Source organism: Wyeomyia smithii, chromosome 3, assembly GCF_029784165.1.
Source record: "Wyeomyia smithii strain HCP4-BCI-WySm-NY-G18 chromosome 3, ASM2978416v1, whole genome shotgun sequence".
Classification (NCBI taxonomy): domain Eukaryota; kingdom Metazoa; phylum Arthropoda; class Insecta; order Diptera; family Culicidae; genus Wyeomyia; species Wyeomyia smithii.
This window is the reverse complement of record NC_073696.1, coordinates 18,374,035-18,397,113: the sequence shown is the minus strand read 5'-3', so window position 1 is coordinate 18,397,113 and position 23,079 is coordinate 18,374,035. Positions and strand designations below refer to the sequence as shown.

General features: G+C 42.0%; 2 protein-coding genes across 2 annotated transcripts in view; one reads left to right on the top strand and one right to left on the bottom strand.

Moving 5' to 3' along the window:
* Positions 1 to 23,079, top strand: part of LOC129731112 (protein takeout-like) — a 29,601-nt gene that overhangs the window by 2,732 nt on the left and 3,790 nt on the right. The gene's annotated exons all lie outside the window — the stretch shown is intronic.
* Positions 1,080 to 22,453, bottom strand: LOC129731107 (uncharacterized). The gene is made up of 5 exons (XM_055690873.1): positions 20,391 to 22,453; positions 20,076 to 20,306; positions 1,928 to 2,013; positions 1,620 to 1,870; positions 1,080 to 1,552 (listed from the first exon to the last, which is right to left on the bottom strand). Exon 1 carries the CDS (start codon positions 22,164 to 22,166, stop codon positions 20,946 to 20,948), a length of 1,221 nt encoding a protein of 406 aa, XP_055546848.1. The 5' UTR covers positions 22,167 to 22,453; the 3' UTR covers positions 1,080 to 1,552; positions 1,620 to 1,870; positions 1,928 to 2,013; positions 20,076 to 20,306; positions 20,391 to 20,945.

Here is a 23,079-nt window from a genome sequence, read left to right as displayed (position 1 = left end):
TAAGAGTTCTTTTCAACATTACTTCACTTAAAAATCACAGCAATGGTGCGCCACGTGTCACTATAATGTAACTTTAAAGCGATAATTAGGATATTATGGCGATGCTTTTAAGTATAAAAAAAACGCTCTAATTATTCAATTGTTACTTTGCTTGATTAGAAGAAAAAACTCAGTGATTCATTACATTCTGAAGATAACTATGAACATTCAGTTTATATATTCTGCGTGGATAGTTCTGATTTCTTTCCTCAAATTTAATACTACGTCACAAAAACTGTTTCTATATTTTCAAAATTAAAGAGAAATTAAATTATTAAAAAACTTCAACTTGCACTAGTTTTTGACTTCCTGAATGTTTTCTTTCTAATATATGTGGGTGTAATCTAGAAAACTGACTTTAAAAAAATGAAAAAATCAAAAACTTTTAGAATAATCGGGAATCTTTCTCCCTGAAGATCTAATTTTTTTTTTCGTGCGACCAAATATTTAACAACTCTTTTATGTTTTAATTTTTTTCGCTCCTTTCTCGTTTTCATTTAAACTCTTATAAACATTTTCGTATAACAGTTTCTAGCTACAGTTTCGACAGTCCTATAATAACGACATAATTCAATTATCTATTAAGATAGTTCTACTCAGAGCAAAATCGTTTGGCACGAACATATATATACGATTAGAATAAAAAAAAATGAATAGAAAGACATAAAGAGGTAAATAACGAGTACATCCGGAAGAAGATGAAGTTAAAGATGTTGTGTATGAGACACGACCACAAAGTTAACGTAGAACTACGATGGTTGCTGTCAGTTTTTACGTAACCTTTTTCAGATAATCATTTCTAATTTCTGTTATGTTTTTTTGTTCTTGAAAAAACCTTGTGTATAATTTTCAGTATATACATCAAATATTTTGAATTTTTTGAAAACGAATATATGAATACTCTTGTCCTGAAACAGGAAACATTATTAAAATAGGTTGATATTTTGTATCCTTTTCGAATAATGGAGAAAAATGACCCACGTAAAAACACTTTGGGTCCCCCGTGGACAAATGCCGTTTTCGTTGCAATATTTCTAAATATATGTCTATTTAAAAAATATTGACCTGAAATTCCAACGACAATAACAACTTGAAAACATACTCAAATTCAACAAAAATTCAGCTCTCTAGTGAAACTCCTGAAGCTTTCATTATTTATTTGAAAAAAGTGGAAGAGGTTGTTTATAAAAAACGACCGCAAGGTTAACGTAGAATTACGACAGCCTGTCTTATGTCAATATTTTTTTGCAATAGATTTGGAAATACACTCGATTAGGGTTAATCATTTTAATGGTGTGAAGCGATATATTTTTCCGTATTTGTTCCGTATATTATTTTTGCTTTAAAAATAAACGGAATCCGTTAGAAACTAGCTGAGTTCAGAACTTTTGAAAGTGGGCAATATTCGTGACGCTCTCGATGCTTTCGGTTTTACAATTTGTACCCCTATATATGTTGCCGTAAGACATAATTCTACGTCGAAAACGCACTAATCGATGTGCTCAAGTTGACTCTGTTGAAAAAAACATAAAGAAAATCGTATAATAAATTCATAAATGTTTGATATTAGTTGTATTTACCAGACAATTGAACTGTGCAGTAACAGTTAATAATTTCAGCCTTGTTAAATGTTTAAAATAAACAAAGCAGAAAGAATTTTAATTTTCCGAAGGTATCGTCGGAATCCTTGGTCAAGTATATGAATATGAAGATTGTTTGTATTTCATGATGCTGTAAGTAGACGGAGTTTAACCGGAGAAAGGCCGGAATCCACAATCGGCAAAGATGCCCCTTCTGTAAATTGTTATGAACCATGAGTATGATCGAGATGCTGTAAGAAGTGACTGGTTTGTAATGATGAAAACTTAGTAAATTGACATTTACTTACAATTTTTACAACTTAAGCACTGAATGTATTGGCATGTGCTCCTCGGTCAAGTACAATAATACGAAAACGGTTTGTAATTCATGATGCTGCAAGAAGACAGAATTAATGGAGACAGGTTTTTAGAATTTATGGATTTGGTAAAACGTAACTTGCACATTCGATTTAACAGAATAGCGATGTAACAATGAACAAAACTGCTACCTGTTTGATTGAACAAAAAGTCGTATGATTTCCTTACACATCTACGGAGGACTTACACCATAACGAAGGCGGCGCCGCGAAAGTGATAGAATTTAGGAATACGAAAAAGAGGGTGGGCTACGCTGCTCACAGTTTGTCGGTATATAAGCGAAATTTGAGCGTGAACGCGCATTATTTCATCGTCAACTGTGTACCTGCCAACAAATCTATCATCATTGAGATGGCACCAGAGACAAGCGACAAAGGAGCTAGGAAATTTGTCACAACAGGTCAAACCTACTATAGTCAAACCTCGTTGTAAGAAGAAACATTTTCGGTTGCTTCCCGGTTGGCGGATAACAACAATTGTTCTACTATTACACTTGCCGCAAAGTTCAGACCGCCGTACGTTTGCTGCTCCAAGTAAATTGTTACATTCCTCTTGTCAACCTATTGTTGCCTTCATTCCGAGTTGTGCTCTCGTCGTGTTCGGTCGCAATTTCATTTCGATCTCGATAGTGCCGACCAGTTAATCGCCTTCAAGGTCACCGTGCATTGTATTGCGTGTGCACTGCTGCCCGTTGCCGTCGTCTATTGAAGACAAAGGAACGCATCATCGCCTATTGCTACCGTACGCCACAGACTGTACGTTTTGTCGCTACTGCGAGAGATCCAGTACCCGGCGTACTGCTGTTTGGCTGTACTGGTGCTACTGTGTGGCTGGAGCAGCTGCAGCTTTTGCTACCGGACTCTTGTGTGAAGGACTGGAGATTGGCATCGCCCGTGCGCTGATTGCGGTGGAGAGCGGCTGCAGAAGATAAGTAGTTTTTTTTCTTGGTTTTTTTTCTACAATATTATTTGTTAATTGGCATTTTGCGTGTGTGGCTTTCGCGTCCAACATGGACGACGAACGCGGGGATGAAAACCCGCTCGTTCTACCGCCTAGCCCTCCCGGATACAAAGTTCCAAGGGTTAAGAATGGAACCCCGCAGGAAGCTACCCATCGGCTTAAGCAGTATCCGGAGGGCAAAGTTGGTATTGGGGCTGTATTTTTCCGGCCGAAAGTGAAAGCATTGAACACAATGCAAATATGTAAAGATCTGGCACGGTTTACAGCCGTGACAGAAATTACCAAAGTACGCCCGAATAAGCTGCGTATTTTGGTGTCCGACCTCAAGCAAGCAAACGAGATTGCTGCTTGTGAGCTCTTCACGCGGGAGTACCACGTGTACATTCCAGCTCGCGTAGTTGAGATTGACGGTGTGGTCAGCGAATCGAGTCTGACTGTCGAGGACCTGTTGAAGGCTGGAAAAGGCCTTTTCAAGGATTCTAGCCTTGAACCTGCCAAGATACTTGAATGTAAGCAATTACATTCAGTATCGCTCGACAAAGGTGTAAAAACTTACACCCCTTCAGACTCTTTTCGCGTGACTTTCGCCGGGTCTGCTCTGCCGAGCTATGTGCTCGTGGACAAGGTGCGTCTGCCCGTGCGCTTGTTTGTACCGCGGGTAATGAATTGCCTCAAGTGCAAACAGTTGGGCCATACGGTCTCCCACTGTGGCAATAAAGCACGTTGTGGCAAGTGCGGAGAGCAACATGCGGATGACGCCTGTAATAAGGGTGCTGAAAAGTGCCTTTATTGTGGGCAGACTCCGCATGAGCTGTCTGCATGTCCCGCGTACAAACAGCGCCAAGACAAGATCAAGTGGTCTCTGAAAGAGCGCTCCAAGCGCACTTTCGCAGAAATGCTCGAAGAGGCCGCTGCCACCAAACTGGTTTCCCCGAATCTCTTCGAGGTCTTGCCATCCGATGAGTCTGATTCTGACGATTCAGTTGGGGAATCTTCTTTTGTTGAACCCGGGAAATCTAGGAAGAGGAAAAACCTTTCTTCTCCTAGGCTTCCTAGGAAAGGACAGAGAAGGTCTCCATCTGAAGTGACTGATACTAAGAAACAAAAAAGTGCTGTAGAAAATCCGAAGCAAACTCCTCCGGGATTGGCAAAACTGAACTCAAGTAAGGAGTTTCCGGCACTTCCAGGAACATCAAAAAACCCAACTGTTCCTTCTTTTTCGTCCAAGATTCAGCCAGAATCTGGACTGCTGAAGTTTTCAGATATTGTGGACTGGATTTTTGAAAATTTCAACATAACTGATCCTCTTAAAAGTCTTCTGCTGGCATTTATACCAACAGTTAAAACGTTTTTGAAGCAGTTGACTGCTAAATGGCCCCTCCTTGCAGCGATCATATCCTTCGATGGCTAATTCATCGGCTGAGATGAAGGATTCTATCTCTATTTTACAGTGGAATTGTAGAAGTATCATCCCCAAAATAGATTCATTTAAAGTTTTGATTAATAAGCATGAATGTGATGCATTTTCCCTCTGTGAAACTTGGCTCACTTCAAATGTAGATCTTAGCTTCCATGATTTTAATATAATTCGCCTCGACCGAGACAGCCCTTACGGAGGAGTACTTCTAGGGATTAAGAAAAGCTATTCCTTCTATCGTATTAACCTCCCCACGGTCCCAGGCGTCGAAGCTGTCGCATGCCAAATGACAATACAAGGTAAAGAGCTTTGTATTGCCTCAATATATATTCCTCCCAGAGCACAGGTTGGGCAACGGCTGCTCTTTGATTTAATAGAACTTCTTCCCTCGCCACGTTTGATTTTGGGAGATTTTAACTCTCACGGCGTGGCTTGGGGTTCCCCTTCTAATGATAACCGTTCCTCTTTGATCTATAACCTCTGCGACGACTTCGACATGAGAATATTAAACAACGGGGATATGACACGCATTCCGAAACCTCCAGCGCGCCCCAGTGCTTTAGATTTATCTTTATGTTCAACATCGCTATGGTTGGATTGCATATGGAAGGTAGTCCTTGATCCCCACGGTAGCGATCATTTGCCTATTCAAATTTCAATTGATAATGGTTCAACTCGCACGCGATCAGTTGATATTCCGTATGACCTCACACGGAATATCGATTGGGAATTATACGAGGAAATGATATCAGAAGCTGTCGAGTCGATTCAACATCACCCACCACTTGAAGAATACAACCTCCTCGCGGGCTTGATTCTCGACGCCGCGTTGCAAGCCCAAACGAAGAAATATCCTGGCGTGACGATCAAAGAACGGCCTCCCACTCCGTGGTGGGACAAAGCGTGCTCCGATGTCTACACGGAAAAATCCGACGCGTTTAAGGCCTTCTTTTGGGTGAAAGGTCAACCCGACGACTTTAAGCGGTATTTGGAGCTTGAGACCAAGTTCAAAAGCTTGGTCCGAGCAAAGAAACATGGATATTGGCGCCGGTTCGTAAACGAAACGTCGAGGGAGACATCGATGAGCACTCTTTGGAACACAGCCCGAAGAATGCGAAATCGTATAACGGTCAACGGAAGCGAGGAGTCTTCAAGTCGGTGGATATTTGATTTTGCCAGGAAAGTATGTCCGGACTCTGTTCCTGCGCAAAACTTTGTTCGCGATACGTCTCCGGGCCACGATGCGATAGAATCACCTTTTACGATGGCAGAATTTTCAGTTGCCCTCCTGTCCTGTAACAATAGCGCGCCTGGGTTAGATAGAATCAAATTCAACTTGTTGAAGAATCTACCCGGCAATGCCAAGAGGCGCTTGTTGAACTTGTTCAATAAGTTCCTGGAGCAAAACATTGCACCGCAGGATTGGAGGCAAATGAAGGTGATCGCCATCCAAAAACCAGGGAAACCAGCTTCTGATCACAACTCTTATAGGGCGATTGCAATGCTATCCTGTATCCGGAAATTGATGGAGAAAATGATACTCCGTCGTTTAGACCATTGGGTCGAATCAAACGATCTACTATCAGATACTCAATTTGGCTTCCGCCGTGCCAAAGGAACGAATGACTGTCTTGCGTTGCTTTCTACAGATATTCAGCTAGCCTATGCTCGCAAAGAACAAATGGCATATGTGTTCTTGGACATTAAGGGGGCTTTTGATTCCGTTTCTATTGACATTCTTTCGGACAAACTTCACCGACAAGGATTTTCACCAATTTTGAACAATTTTTTGCATAATTTGTTGTCCGAAAAGCATATGCATTTTACGCATGGCGATTTGGCAACTTTTCGTATTAGCTACATGGGTCTTCCCAAGGGCTCATGCTTAAGCCCCCTTCTTTACAATTTTTATGTGAATGACATTGACGCATGTTGACAGCGTGGTCTCTGTTACAGGAGCCAAAGCTGCCGATTTGCAAGGACCATTGCAAGATACCTTGGACAATTTGTCTGCTTGGGCTTTACAGCTAGGTATCGAATTCTCTCCGGAGAAAACTGAGACAGTAGTTTTTTCTAGGAAGCGTGAGCCTGCTCAGCTCCACTTACAGTTAATGGGTGAAACGATTTCTCAGGTTTTGGTATCTAAATATCTTGGTGTCTGGTTCGATTCGAAAGGCACCTGGGGATGTCACGTTCGGTATTTGATGAAAAAATGTCAACAAAGAGTGAATTTTCTCCGGACAATTACTGGATCATGGTGGGGCGCCCACCCAGGAGACCTCATAAGGCTTTACCAATCAACGATATTGTCGGTGCTTGAGTACGGGTGTTTCTGCTTCCGCTCCGCTGCAAACACCCATTTGATCAAGCTGGAACGATTGTTGTATCGTTGTTTGCGTATTGCCTTAGGTTGCATGCATTCGACCCATACGATGAGTCTGGAAGTTTTGGCGGGCGTTCTCCCATTAAAAGACCGCTTTTGGGATCTGACTACTCGTATTCTCATCAAATGTGAGGTTTTGAACCCCTTGGTAATTGAAAATTTCGATAGGCTAGTTGAACTTAATTCTCAAACCCGTTTCATGACTGTGTATTTCAATCACATGTCTCAAAGTATAAATCCTTCCTCATACACCTCCAATCGTGTCAACTTATTAGATACTTCTGTTTCTACTGTGTTTTTCGATACATCCATGATGGAAGAAACTCGTGGAATCCCGGATCATTTACGCGTGCAGCAGATCCCTAAAATATTTGATAACAAATATAATAACATCAACTGCGACAATGCGATTTATACTGATGGATCACTTCTCAACGGGTCCACTGGCTTCGGTATCTTCAATAATAATTTTACCGCCTCCTACAAGCTCGATAATCCTGCTTCTGTTTACGTCGCAGAATTGGCTGCAATTCAGTATACCTTAGGGATTATTGAAACAATGCCCACGGACCATTATTTCATCTTTACGGACAGTCTCAGTTCTATTGAGGCTCTCCGATCGATGAAGGATGTAAGGCACTCTCCGTATTTCCTGGGGAAAATACGGGAACATCTGAGTGCTTTATCCGAAAAATCTTCTCAGATTACCTTAGTGTGGGTCCCTTCTCATTGTTCCATTCCGGGCAATGAGAAAGCGGACACTTTGGCTAAGGTGGGCGCAACAAACGGTGATATCTATAACAGGCCATTTGCCTGTAATGAAACTGGTCCCCTGTATATGTTGCCGTGAGACGTAATTCTACGCCAAAATATATGTCCAGCCCACAGAAGCCTGCCCCGCAGTATTACCTTCACTATATCAGCATGTTTGTATACCTGGTATATATCGTGATTCATGCGTCTGCGCCAAACTCCATCTTCGAATTTACCACCAAGTATCGATCGCAGAGCTTTACGCTCAAAAACTCCGAGCACTCGTCGATTCATGTCCGTAAAGGGTCACCGGAAGTATCAGCGTCCTATACAGCGCTAATTTGGTGTAAGTTAGTAAACTAAGGGACCTCAGCTAGTTAATTAGTCCGTAGAAGGCCCTGTATGCAGCTGCAACTCTTCGTTTCACTTCGCGGCTCATAGCGTTGTCACATGTCACAAGCGTACCAAGATAAACGAATTCATTCATTCATCGAATTCATCTTTCGCTCATGATACCCACCATGTTCCTGGTTTTGATCCTCTTGCTCTTCACCGCACGCCGTGTCAGAATCGGTATATTATGGAACTTCAACTTCTTCACCAACAGTTAGTTTAGGGTCTAAGCTTTCAAATAAAAGCGAATTTAAAATATTCTATGGAGGAAAACTTGAAAAATGAGTGTGAATTTTTTTTTTATAATTTTTCCAGCATTTAAGCCCGTTTATGGAGACGCTAGATACATTGTAACATATGGTATGGTAACTATATAAAAAATGTTTGTTTGAGTTTGTGTGTAAGTGTGTGTGAGAGATAGAGAGAAAGGGGGAAAGTACCGTGTAATAGTGTGTACAATTATTACTTTTATCGATAGGAAAAATGTTCATGTCAGGTATCATATTTTTTGTGGTTTCGTATGTGGCTGCTATCATACGCGACGACTGCATTGAGAATATTCTGCTGGTATCTTTCATGCATTTTAGGAACTTATTGATTCATCCATGCAAAATAGTTTCAATAACTAACTTTTGCTGAAGAAAAATCCGAGGTGCATGAAAGTTGCATAATATACCGATTCTAACACGGCGTGCACCGTTCAATAGCGCCTAAAAGTGTTTCTTCCAACTAGCTGCAACCGTTGTCCGTAGGCAGGTTGCCGTTCTTGTCATTAAACATAACCGGCACAAGGAAACTTCCGCTTCTGATTCTGTTGACTGTTCTTTAAAAGCTCCGCTCGTCCTTTCTAGCAAAAGAGTCTTCGGCGCTGGCAAGCACCTCCTTATTGTAGGGGAGAACCGTACAAGACGCACCAGTTGGGTAAGATAACCAATGCTATTAATTCCCCAAAATACTTACACATGTGGCTTTTTATGACTAATTTCTTTGCTTTTCTCATAAAAACCCAGCTTCTCTACTGTTCTCATATAAAAAGTGTGCCATAATGACTAAAATACTCAAAAAACTGTACAATTGACTGTGGCTCTGTCCAACATGTAATTATTCATGAATTTTATTTAAGCTTTTATGATCAACTGACTTTTAAATAATACAAAAAACTTTGGTTTCCCTAAACTTTACACTTTTGGAGTTTATAATACTATGAGTATTTCAAATTATTCCACTAACTTTCGTCAACTTTTACCTAAAAACAATCAAAATTAAAATTGGGGCAGAATGCACTACGAAGAGCTTGCAGGAGATTGCTTGACAACTTAGAGCATGTTCCATTATTTTTTATTTTACTTTCGAGACTTCAAGCGCTTCTTACTTCGCGTGCTGATTTCTGCTAGTGGCATATTAGCCTACTGCTTTGGAGCGTACTGAGCTTTGTTGTGGTGCGTTTTGGTCACGGGCTTGTTTGGCGGCAATGGTAGTTTTTACCAAAAAAGACATTGAAATCGAGTATTTTATAATAAACTTCGTCATAAACATACAATAAATAGATCCTACAATCATCCTACACGTTCAATGTAGCTTTGAAATGATTTGAAGCGCTGTAAATCGCGCAAATGCTTAACTGGTGCGTTTTGTACAATCCTCCCCTACTCGCGCTTATTTCACCGGTGGACTCTATTTTCGGCAGGTCTTACCTCTCTGTGTCTTTTCTATTCTGACGTGTAGCCACAGTGAGCATGCGGTTCCTGGCACGGGTTTTCTTGTCCGTCGCTCTCTGTGGCACTCGGCATCAAACTAGCTGCTACACACTGACACACACTGCTACAACTGGCGACGTGTCAGTTTTGTGGAAACTAAAATCAACAGTCCTTTTAAGGACGCACACATATTCTCAATTTGAGTAACACAATTTCTTTTCAACTTTCTCTCAATAGGGTCAACATAAGAACATATCGATCGTTTTCCCAAACCTATTCGAAAAATATATTAACATAAAACAAGCTGCCATAACTCTACGTCAACTTTGCGGTCGTGTCTCATAAATAACTCCTTCGACTATTTTGTCAAAAAGAGATTAAATGGAAGTATATGCCCTTCTACTCTATTCAACTTAAATGTTTACTATAGGACCACTTCCAGAAAATAAACAGGCGTTGAAAAAAATGACAGTCAGTATTTAGACGGTTTGTCTATCTATCTTTTAGAGGTTAGCGTTGAAGTGTACGAACTTCTAGTCAATTCTATTCTAATTCTTCTCGTTTTCTGGTACAAAACATGTTTAATTTCTATATAAATAACACTTCATTGCAACGAAAATAAAAACATAGTAAACCTTTAGGATCGCCGAGAGAATTTATTTTTCGTTGGTTTTTTTAGCGCAATTGCATCACATTTTCCACGAGCATCAAGAAATATGTCATCAGAAAGGATGGAAAAAATCGTATCGCATAGGACAATCATTCGGGTATCATTTCGGAACGTGCTATTCATAAGCTTTCGATCCCAGCAAACCATCGCTATTAAAAATTACACATTTTCCCGTATGCAAGAGACAACTTAAAGCAAAGAAACATATGGTGGTTTTCTTTGATGATTTTGTTTCAGTATTGTCTGCTATATGCGGAGTGAGCAACATATAGAAAGTGTTTCGCGAAAGAATCGTCAACGATTGCACTCCAGCGATCGCAAAAAATCTTTCAACTGTTGGTTGCTTGTAGGCGGAATTCGACTGCTACAGGTCGAGCTTGCACCATGACATATCTCGGTGATTCTCGGTGATGATTTCAAATCTCATACTAATGCACCATGCTACAATTTTCGTAGGCATTGATGATATCTATTCGCTCCGGTAAGCAGACAGTTGTACGCAAACTAACGTTCATTTGGATTCATAATTTTGTATCACTAACGAATTCAGGGTTGATATTTGTTGACACTCTTGGGTGAAAGTGAAAAAAAGCATCCATAAATGTTATTTTTTTACAATCCTTTCAGAGTTATCCCTTCCCGCTTTTTGCATGGAAGTGAACTGTCAAAACACCTCATTATATTTCATGCGATGGAAGCAAGACAACAAAATCAGTTTATCAGTTAACGAAGATTGTCAAGGCATCGGTCAGTGTCAGTGAAATAGTGTTTCGGTGAGGTTCATTTTGTTGAGTGAACTGTTTGTTTTTCTTTTTCGCTTTAAAATGAAGATCATTTGGTTGGATTTGTCGTCAAATTTTATGCCGTAACCGTGAACGATGCGCGCGATCTATTTCATCTGAGTATAACAGCACGTTACTAGGACGAAAATCTAGTGTGTCTGAAAGAGTGCTGCGATCATTGGAAGTGAAAATTGAAAATGATTCACTGTAATTTTCGAAGAATTTTGCTGGGGAAAATGACTTTTATCAGCACTGCTAACGATCTTCTCTCAAAGATTCTCGCGATACTGTTGAATGCAAGTGAACTTGGATACAATAAATATTATCGTGTTTGAATCATTCAGTCTCTTTCGATGGTATTCAGAACACTCAGAAGCGAAAAACAATCAGCAGCGTTTCTATGGAAACTTGTATGCGAGTGAGACGATACCTGATGAATCAAAGAACACATTTGCATGAAATATTGCTAGTGAGTGAAACTTTCCATGCTTGGTCATCCATCAGCATGGCCAATTACTTCGTAGTCGAGTTGAGATATCTTTTTAAAGATAATGTCTATCAGAACGTCTCCCAGAGGGTCTCGAGGTACGATGCTGGCCCAACAAGCCAGCTGTTGTAGGTTCGAGTCTCGTCTCGGGAGAAACAGTTAGTGTCAGTAGGACCGTAGCGCTAGCCCCGCAATTGTCCTGTACACTAAATAGTCGGCTGCGAAGTCTGTGTATAAAACAACAGATGGTCAAGTTCCTAATCGGAATGTAGCACCAAGGCTTTGCTTTTGTCTATCAGAACTCCCTTCTGAAGACCCCTTTGATTGTTTCTACAGCAACAGACGCATTTCCCAAAATGCAGTTGTGATTCTTCTGCCCGAAAGCATTGTTTATTTCCAGCTCATTGTAGTATTGTCAGCTCCTTTATTTTGTAGAGCCGTGTGAATAGATGCAAAGGACGTGTTATCGAAATCAAGAAAACCGTAGACCGTTGTCTCTTTATGTTTTGGTGATTTCACGATTATCGTCACTAAGCAAAGCACTTTTGTGAAAAGCATATCAGTCCCATCTGCATTTTAGTCGACATTCGATTGATGACCACCAGCGCACAGCGGGACCAAACTAAAAAACAGACTGACAAAAGTCTTTTTCGACGTTCTAGCATATAGGTATCTTCGGAGAAGTTTTCTAATATGCGATTTAAAATATTCAAGATATTCGTTGAAAATGTTATTAAGGTCATCGATTTTTTGGAACACACTAATATGCTTATCCTTCAAAAATTTGCTGCGGATAGCAATCCGTGTTTTCCATCAAGTTGAGAAGAGTCTTTTCTGTTTATCTTTGGGATAAACACCACCTTAATGTTTCGCCAGCTGTTCGGGATATGTTCCAGAGTGAAGCCAGTTCGAAAAAAGGCTGAGTTCGGACCTGATAACTCCGTCCGGTTTTGATAGGAAGATTGGTAGAACGCCCTGGTGACTTCTTAAGCCTAAAAGAACTAAGTGCCCAGTTGATTAAAGGCTCCGCGAACAGTTGATGAGCAAACACTGCGGAGTCGTGTGACGTCGGGTGTCTGAATCCCAGGTACTGTTCATAATAATCATGATCGATACTTCCTTGACGGATTTCCAACCTTTGGGTATCTATGGACTCGGAATTATTTCTAGTTTATTGGCAACATAGAATTCTACAAGAAACTAGCTGTCAGAAAAAGTTCTAAGCGTGGCAAAAATGAACATTTTGACACACACTCCTAAAATCCGGAACATTTCCGGTGTCCATTGGCCGCATCAAGTCCTCACATAATATTTGGAAAGCAGGATAGTTTTCCAGTAAAATGAGACCCGTTTCGTCAAAATTGATTCATTTTTCGTGAAGTTCTGATCGTTTGAATTCTGACAAAATTTTGCCTGTCTCAATCATTTTGTCTACCCCCTGTAGTCCGTCGAGCTTTTCTTTTTTCCGTTAGGTAAACCAAAGATATTTGATGGCACCGAAGGTCCTGTGTTGGAGTCCTCCTCCAGTTCCGTCTCCTGGGTCCTGTCTGTCGATTGCGGCTTGGTAGAGCTACACTCCACGGAGTGTGTCAGCTCAATTTTTCTGGCAGAGTAAGGTTGCGGGGCAATATAAGAGTTACAATTGATATAACGAGATGACACGAAAGTCCGTTGCGTAACTCAATCGCACAACGCGATAAGACTTAAGTACTGTGGAGGGTGCCAAGCAGGCTTCGAAATAGTCACATCACAGTAAAACCACTTTTCACTGCGATAAGGTAACGGGGGTGTTTTGGCCCACCCGTTAACACAGTGGTTTTCAACCTTTTTCAGTTCATGCACCCCCTTTTGATAATTTACACAAGCTTTTCCCCCCTATCGGCACCATGAAAGAAAAGCTGTAGTAATTAAAAAATATAAGGCTTTTTAAACTTTAATTTTAAACAGGTTTCAAGCAGGAGCAGGAAAACACCAATACACGGGCATCTTCAGCATCACTTGTGAAGGTGTGTGTTTCGATTTATCGTCATCAAGCATATAGAGCTTTCTAAGCCAGATCTCACCAATACAGGCTTAGTCGTGTATCCTTATAAAATCGATTTGTTTTCAACCAAAAAAATAGCTGATATTCAATTTCGAAAAATATTTCACTTATGAATCTTAGTTCATTCGTGTTACCTGTTTCAACAAACTGTGTTTCAGTGGAAACATAAATGAAATAAAACTAAAAATCGGCCTACAACTTGAATAAAAGTTTGGGGCGTGAGGAAATTTTTTGTTATCACCAGCGTGTTGATTATTTGCGCCCAAAAATAAAACTTGTATAAGTGAAATCGACCACTAATACTAGCGCAGATAGAAAGGTCTATTTGACGTATGCCTATAGAGCAAAATAATGCGCAAAAACCGGTGCATGGGTTTTTCGCGAGCGAATTCATTGGACACTGAAAAAAAATGTCGCACCACCGTCAATCATAAAATCGCATTACATGTGAAATTTTTCCACTCGCGATTCCCCCCCTGCAACGGTCAAATTCCCCCCTAGGGGGGAATTCCCCCCCGGTTGAAAACCGCTGCGTTAACATATTACGCATTTTATCTGAAAAATTCAATGAATATAAGAAAACTATGCATGCATCATTGAAATAACACACCTTAGAATCATACTACACTTTAATTTTCGGCAAAAAACTGACTCTAGTTAGCAATATTTTGGAATTAGTTCATACATATTCTAAGTCATGGCTGAGTCAGCCTAAAGTCAAGAGGAAGTGGTAATGTACAAGTCAACGTCCGGAAGATATTGTAACAAATATGTATGTTTTTGAAACAATTCGTTGTTGTAGTAACATCAATAAAATATCATAGAAACAGTTTGTATACTCTAACAAGCTGGAAAAAGTTAAAATAGTAGTTTAGGGTATGGCCGAAATATGTATGTCTTTTTCTAAAGCGAACAAATTTTGGCCATGCCAAGTTTTAACAGCCATTCGGCAATTGCGCGCTAAACAAGAAGCAGCTTGGGTTGGGACAATTTACAGGTAATTATTCCTTAATTTATCACATTCAACGATCTGCAGTTTGCTGAGAAACCCAATCTTTTCATTTTTAGATGCCTAAAATCTACAAAATTTCGCAGTAGAAGGATGTCCTCCTCAAACCTACTATTTTTACTCTAAAAATACTGATCATGATCTTAAATATAATTAGTCCGAAATATTTCCATACACGGCTCTGAATATAGTGGTGCGCCTAAATATGTTTTTAATACTTCGTAGAAATTTTGATATTCCTAGGATATTTTTCAATATATTGCATTGTTGAATGATGTATGTTAAAACAGACACTTAGCTCTTAAAATGGTATAATAGAGTAAGTATTCATGTTGAAAAATTGTGTTTGTTTTTAATACATTGCGATCACTTCCCAAAGTTGGTCAAAATACTCCCGTTACCCTAATCGCCTTCTTTCTACATTCTTGAACAAAAATGTCAGACGAGTACTCGCCGTTTTTTTCCTCGAACGTATTTTGACATTTTTCCTAGAAATGAGAATTACGTACGTTGTGTACGGAGATTTTGGAAATTACCTATATCATTGATCTTGTAATAATATTTCTCAACATAAATAGAACGAAGTAGTCAGAAATAACTCAAAATAACATCACCAAACGAATGAAAGTGTGCGTTAGACTGGGACACAGTTATATGGGAAAAAAGCGATGGTGTTATATTTTCGCTCCCATGCAGTTTTCGTGTTCCTTATTGGTCCTAATACAACCGTGTAAAATTTATCGTGTAAAATTTATCTTGGAGGCTTCTCCGAAGATACTATGAGCAGAAATCACACTTTCAAGCTTACTTCCACGCGAAATTATTTCTCATCCTTAAGCAAGTTTGCAACAGCAGCATGCTGCAGCAGTATTGCTAGTACAATTCAATAGTGAGCCATTCGTCAGACATTCAATCATTTTGGGGTGAATAACTTTTTCTATAAGCATCGTGGCGCCTTACGTTCTTCAGAAGTGGTTTTTTCAGGATAATTTCCTACAAATATCATGTGTCGATATATTTTTAAGAGCCAACTGGACACCTCTACAGAGTAAAGGTTTTGAAAAACTGAATTTTCCCATATAAAATCGTATCGAAACTTTAAAAATCGGCCGCAAAAATATAGTTCGACCGATCGATCTGAAAAGTTACACGGTTGCTATAGGACCCATAAGGAACACGGAAAGTGCATGGGAGCTAGAATTTATTTTTTGTCCCACCCTAGTGTGCATCTTTTTGATGCGCGAGTGTCGAATGAACTGACCATCCCGTCGTTTGTGTAAGAGGCGACGGTTGTTTTACATTCGCTAAGGTATCGAAACCAAATGAAAATGCTGACCGTTTACAAGCCTGGTGTCAAGTCTTCCACAAGCTCCGTTACCCCCCTCAGCACGGGTCGCATTACATCTTAGCTTAGGGGTTTAACTATTTGCTTTTTACGTAATAGCCATGGTTACGAGCTATTTCAACCACTCTCCATTCCCGGGACATTGAATACTCTACTCCAGTTCTCAATAATTTTGAACTATTCGTAAAAGCTTAAGGGGGGACCCTACTCTGGAAAGTTGAAAAATAATGAATTTTCGTGATATTTTTTCCGGATGTTTAGAGAAAGGTGAGGTGTTCGGGCATTTCGGCTATGGATTAAGGTATATTTGAATATGTATTTTGTGTACCGTGGGTGCAAATATAGTGAGTATTACGCTATTGGCAGTGTTTTTCTCGAAACCATGTTTTTTCAACTGGTGGTAAGTTTTTCTCAGTATCTACTGAACCGATTTTGCTGAAATTTTTTTAACATGTAAAAATGGATTATCTAACTTGTTACGTAGCCGTTTTTTGATATCTGAGTTTTTCAATGTTTTATGATTTTTTAAATAGTGATTTTTCATGAAAAAAAACAATTTTTTACTAAAATGGCCGCCATTTTGGCAATTTTTGGAATTTTCAAAAACGGCTACGTAACAAGATAGATAATATGTTTCTATATACTGAAAAAAAAATTTCAGCTCGATCGGTCTACTAGTAGCTGAGAAAAACTTACCACCAGTTAGGTACTGATTTAGAGAGAGCATCCACGTTCCCAGCTGCCATCAGTGTAATACTCACTATATTTACATTCACGACATGGAAAATACATCTTCAAATATACCCCTAATCAATAGCCAAAATAGCCAAACACTTCACTTTTTTTTTATCTGTATGCCTGGAGGGCACTGGGTACTGAAATGCCACTGCGACATTCTTGCTGATTGTCTTTTGTGGCGGGCCCCGATTGCTGTGCACAGGTTACGGATTGTTCGTACTCATTGATGGAGTAGAACTGTTTTGTTGTAAACCTGTACCCCAATTAGGTACAACATAGTTGATGAAACTAATGACCTGCTTGGGATTGGAGCTCCATGCTTGGTATGGAGTTAAAAGGTAACTTCCTAAGAAGTTGTACCTAGAGGAAGCAAGAGCTTCGCAAGAGCAAAGCAAATGCTCTGAACTCTCTGGTTCAGATTTGCAGAATCGGCAGGTGTCGTTCAACACTACGCCGATTTTCTTTAAATGATAAAAAGCGGGACAGTGTCCGGTGAGGAGTCCCGTGATTATCCGTAGGTCACTACGATTTAGACTAAGTAGCTTTCTGGCGGTTCCAGGGTTCGGATAGATAAACTGTTTGCCTTGTCTACAACCCTGTGCCTGTTGCCATTGGGATACTATTTCTAGCCTTTCCCAAGTTAGTAGCTCGCTTTTGATAGCGGAAATGGACGTACCCAGAAACGGCTCGGGGCCAATAAACCGCTGAGCTGATCCCTGTCTTGCTAGGTAGTCAGCGTGTTCATTACCATCGACTCCGCAGTGTCCGGGCACCCAAAACAGAAAAACTGAATTCTGTCGGGAAAGTTCCCGTGGAGTTTCAATGCATTCCCAAACAAGTTTGGAAGCGCATTTGACGGACTTAAGTGCTAGTAGTGCTGCTTGACTGTCCGAGAATATACCGATTTTCGCATGTCTGTAGTTGCGTTGCAGACATATTTTTGCGCAGATATGTATGGCATATACCTCTGCTTGAAAAACGGTGGGCCATTTTCCCAGGGAAAACGTTTCCCTGATACCAGGTCCGTATATACCAGATCCCGTTAGGGATCCCATTTTCGAGCCGTCCGTATAAAAACTGACGATGCCAGGTGGAAGATTAGGCCCTCCATTGTTCAACATAGAGCGGTTTGTTTCAATCACTCTATATGGAATATCCATGTTGGTCCTAACGTCCATCCAGTCGGAGACTATGGTTAATAGCGGAGTTAGTTTGAACTCCCTAAGTATGCGGAGGTGGCCGATTTGGTCCCCTTCAAGTATGGTTTTCCTCCTTTGCAACCTTAGAGCGCCAAGCTCTGCTTCCTTTTTCACATGAAGATGTAGAGGTAGTAGGCAAAGCATAGCTTCCATGGCTGCAGTTGGAGTTGTTCGCATAGCGCTGGTAACCGAAAGACATGCAAGTCTTTGAACTTTTTTGAGTTTGGCTTGCGCAGTCACTTCGTTCACCTTAGGCCACCACACTAGGGCAGCATAGGTGATTCTTGGTCGGGCAATTGTCTTGTAAGACCAGACTGCCAAGTCTGGTTTCAGTCCCCAGGTCTTACCGAACAGAGTTCTGCAGGCCCAGATCGCTGAGATCGCTTTCTTAGCGGCATGATCCAGTTGTGCAGCCCAGTTCAGTTTCTGTCCAGAATAATTCCGAGATATTTGACTTCATTGATGAAGCCCAGTCTAACTCCATTCAGTATTGGAGGAGTGATGGAGATCGTCCTTCGTCTGCCGAATGGAATTAGGACTGTTTTTGAGGGATTTATGTTTAGACCCTCCTGTAAACACCATGACATGGTGGTATTCAGAGCCGTTTGCATTCAGCTCGACAGAGTTGCGTCATCTTTACCTCTGACGATGAGGACGATGTCATCGGCGTATCCAATGACCTCGTAACCAAGCTGTGAAAGCTTGTTGAGAAGTGCGTCGACAACTAGTGACCATAACAAGGGCGAGAGAACTCCTCCTTGCGGGCATCCCTTGATCACTGACATTGTTACAGACGAATCTCCCAAGGTTGCTGTGATCACTCTGCTAGAGAGTATTGCGTGTATCCAGTTCCTTGAAGTTTGGTCGATTCCTTTATGAGAAAGAGCCGTATCAATTGATGCAAAGGACGTGCTATCGAAGGCCCCTTCAATATCAAGAAAGGCACATAGCGCCGTCTCCTGATAACTCAAGGACTTTTCAATCAACGTCACTAAGCTGTGAAGAGCAGTTTCTGGTGACTTGCCGCTTTGATAGGCATGTTGGTTCCTGTTCAGCGGGGAGTCTTTAAGAAACTCATCACGGATATATTTATCCATAATTTTCTCCATCAACTTGAGAAGCGATGAAGTCAGACTTATGGGTCTGAAAGTTTTAGGTAGGGTTTTGTCCTTTCTTCCAACTTTGGGGATAAACACTACCTTCACCTTCAGCCAGTTATCCGGAATATGGCCCAGGATAAAGCTGGCTCTAAAGACATGATAACTGCGTTCGGACATGATAACTGCGGCCGATTTTTGTAGAAAGATGGGTAGTATGCCGTCTGGACCAGGAGACTTCATAGGGACGAATGAGCTTAGAGCCCAACCTATTGAAGCTTCCGTGAACAGTCGACGGGCCAACAGGATGGACTCCCGAGACGCCATATGTCTCGAATTGTCCTGCCGCGACCCATCACTATTCAGTTCTTCGGTCTCTGTCGATCCAGGAAAGTGGGTGTTTATAAGAACCTCCAGCGTTTTCTTGGTAGTGACAGTGAGGCATCCATCCTCTTTCCTCACCTGTCCTAAACCGTTAGTATGGTCTTTGGACATCGCCTTTTGGAGCCGCGTAGCTTCCGGCAGAGTTTGGATTCTTTCAGAGAAATAGTATTTTAAGAGTATTTTGACCAATTAGCTCGGCGTTGTACTTAGTGAGGGACGCCCTGTAGTCGTCCCAGTTAGACATGACTTTTGCCCTGTTGAACAACCGCCTAGTTTCCCGACGAAGGTCACTAAGTTGATCATTCCAGCAGGGTACGTCACGGCATACTGACCGCTGTGTTAGTGGACAGTTAGCGTCGAAAGCATCCATGATTCTGTTTTGTAGATCATTTGCTGCCGAATTCAGGTCAACTGAATTTCGAATGTTGCTGTAACTGAAAGTTCGTGAATCGATCAGGTGTTCCTTAAAGGATTCCCAATCTGTATTCGTAGGATTTCTGAACAGCTCTCTTTTCAGAGGGTTAGCCTTTATATTAAAAACGATGTGTCTGTGGTCCGACAAACTAGTTTCATCGGAGACATCCCAATTTTTAATCCTTTCAGAAATAGTGGCGCTACACAGAGTGAGATCAAGGACCTCCTGTCTGATAACGTTGAAAAACGTGGGGTTATTCCCTACATTGACATCGTTAGAAGTAAGGTATTCAAGTAGGTACTCACCCCTGGTGTTGGTGTTCGAGCTGCCCCAGATCGTGTGGTGAGCGTTGGCATCGCAGCCGATCAGAAACGGCTTGTTGATGGCCTTGCAGTACCGCACGAGCGCAGCAACTTCGGGTGGCGGTATATCACCTAGGTCGCCCAGGAAGTAGGCCGACGCGACAACCATTTCCTGCTTTCCTCTGGTTGTCGGTACTTCAACCGTGACGGCAACGACGTCGCGTTGAATAAATTCTGTAATAGGTAAAAATTTTAGTTCTCTATTCAGCAGAATTGCAGTCCTTGGTTTGGACTGCGTGTCGCAGTAGATTAACCTACCGTTAGGAGCGTTAAGTCCGAGAACTTTGGATTCGTTGATCCACGGCTCCTGGATGAATGCAGCCCCTAGCTGCTCTTTGGCGAATCTCCTGCAAAGAACACCCGAGGCGCCTTTTGCGTGATGGAGATTCGCTCGCACGCAGCGAAGGCTGCTCACTTTGCAGTGAAGTTGCCGTCTTTGTCCGGATCGGAAGATGATCCTGGTATTGGCTGACGGCTGCCAACAGCGGTTTGACTGGTTGATGGAAGTTGCTCTTCCTCACTGTTCGGCTTCGGTTGCAGCAGTCGATTGGCAACAGAAGGTTGTCGCGCACACTGTGGCGGTTTTTGACTCCGGGGGGTGCGACTTTTCGGTGGTTGATGCTTCACACTCTTGTGAGTCTTCGGCGGAACCGTCCGAGCAGCCGCGGGGTTGCGTAGTTTGGGTGGTGACAGGGAACTCACGGGGGAGCATCCTGCGCGTACCTTCCCAATCGCAGGGTTGCGTTTGGGTGGTTGTGGGGCACTCCCGGAGGAGTTTCCCACGCGAACCTTTAGCCCATTCGCAGGATCGCTTTACCTGGGTGGTGGCAGAGTACTCCCGGAGGAGTTACCCGCACGTACCTTCCCTGTCATTGCGACGGAGTCTTTCCTGCCTGTGACGTTCGGCCTTCCGCTTACCTTTCGGATGCGTGCTTTGCCGAAACCGTAGTGCAGTTCATTATTTCTACTCTCAACGAGTTTGGCCGATTCTTCGTCAATATCCAGAACTAGTTCGACCAAGGTCTTTACCAATTTGCGGTTACAGACTCGCCACATTTTGGTAGAGAGATGGTCGTTCTGATTCTGGAGTGAACGAAGAATCTTCTCGTCCGGAGAGTTCGCACTGTCCGCGAAGTAACCGACATACCGTCTGGCCTTCGGCAGATCCTTCATGTGGTATACACGAAGTTGTGCTCCCTCCCATGGTACGAGAGAAGGTACCTCCCTTTCCAACCACTGCACTGTGTCGTTGTCGGCACAGGCAAGTTGCAGGAAGCCATTTTTTAGATGGCAACCGTTAAACTTGGGCTTGGTGGTTGGATTTTCCTGGTCCGCAATGTGATCGAGGATGGAGGTCCGGACAGCCTGAAGCTGGTCCGTTGTGAGTAGGGAGCTGGGGTGGGTAGCAGAAGTAACCGCAAGGCTTATAGCTCCCACCATGTCCCTATATGTGGCCTTCGGGAGCGGCTTCGAACCCGATGACCCCAAACCAGTGCCGTTCCGCAGTTTTTCAGGCTGTGGACACTTAGTACTGGTGTTTGGGGACACCAAGTCGTTCGACCGCTGTCGCTTGACGGCGACTTGGTTTGATTGAGCAGGCTGCTCTGTTGGAAGGAGGGCCAGCTTCCTGGCTTCTTCGTACGAGAGACCGGAGCGAAGATTTTTGGTCAGTCGCCGCCTTTGCGCATTTGAAAGTCGCTTGACAAGGGGTGCCGATGATTCGGGTTTCCCTTCGTCATCGGGCCTTGTCTGTGGACCGGGAACTAAGTCCATTTGTCTTTCGTCATTCCCTTGTGGAGAAAGTAGGATTAAGGATGAAGCAGAGGGTCCTCCGTCCAGCGATTCGCTGTCGAGGTTGAAATCATCCTCATGCTCCATCTCCTCCGTTCTGCCCGGTGCGTTTGGTTTTATTGGACTACGCTCCGATGAGTCCATTGGTTCCGGCAAAGAAAGGCTGCCGGTGGCCGAATTTTGTGAAGTTTTGTCGTTCATAAAATTCCCACGAGTCGCTGGGTAAAGAAGAGTCCGCTGCATCAGTGACCCGCGTGATGCAGTAAGGACTAATTACTGTGAAGGGTGCCCTGGTACTCCACAGGCTCCGTTAGAGGCTGGGTATTTCTTAAACCCCCCCCCCCCCCACCACGTCATCCATCGGCACGGGTCGCATAACACCTTAGCTTAGGGGTTTTAACCATTGGATTTTACGCAACAGCCATGGTTAAGAGCTGTTGCAACCATCCTCCTTTACAGGGGCTTTGGACCCTCTGCTACAGTTCTCAATAATTCAAGTCTATTCGTAAAGGCTAAACTGAACCAAGAGAATCGTAACAGGCGGAGTTAAAACACTTCACTTTACTATAGACAGCCAAAAAAAAAATATAAAAATTCATGATTTTTCGACCTTCTAGAGTAGGGTCCCCCCTTAAATAAGACTAAAGTGAACCGTCACAGGTGGATTTAAACCTAGTTAGGGGAATGAAGGTTTTGAACAAATCTCGAAGTATCAATTATCCGGAGAGCGAACTGTGTGCCCTGTAGTGTTGTTTTCAACCGGTGGATTTCGGCTAAACGAAAGCATTACTTAGCTGTGACTCAACCAAATCGTGTCTTGGGTTGTTTCAAATGCAAGCAGCTTCACCAATTATGAAGGCATACTTCTAACACTAATAAATTCATTTTACCGATTACAAAGAGTCAGATTTTTTTGAAGTAGAATACTCTCAGGAAGTTCGGCTACATAGGGATGTAAAATGAAAATCTAAAACCGAAAAAAGTGAAAAATAAGTCCAATTTCAAATGCTAATAAATCGGTTAGTATTCGATGGATTTCCTTCGTTTTTGCAGCAATAGATTGGAAAATCTTCTAAGATTCTTCCCAAATGCAGATAATTGTAATTTTATTTTTCAAACTATTGTACTATTGAAAATAGTCAAGCCTTGTCAAAAC

What these genes read in the sequence shown, in the direction of transcription:
- LOC129731107 (XM_055690873.1), bottom strand. Translation starts at nt 22,166, where the DNA reads ATGCAGCGGACTCTTCTTTACCCAGCGACTCGTGGGAATTTTATGAAC.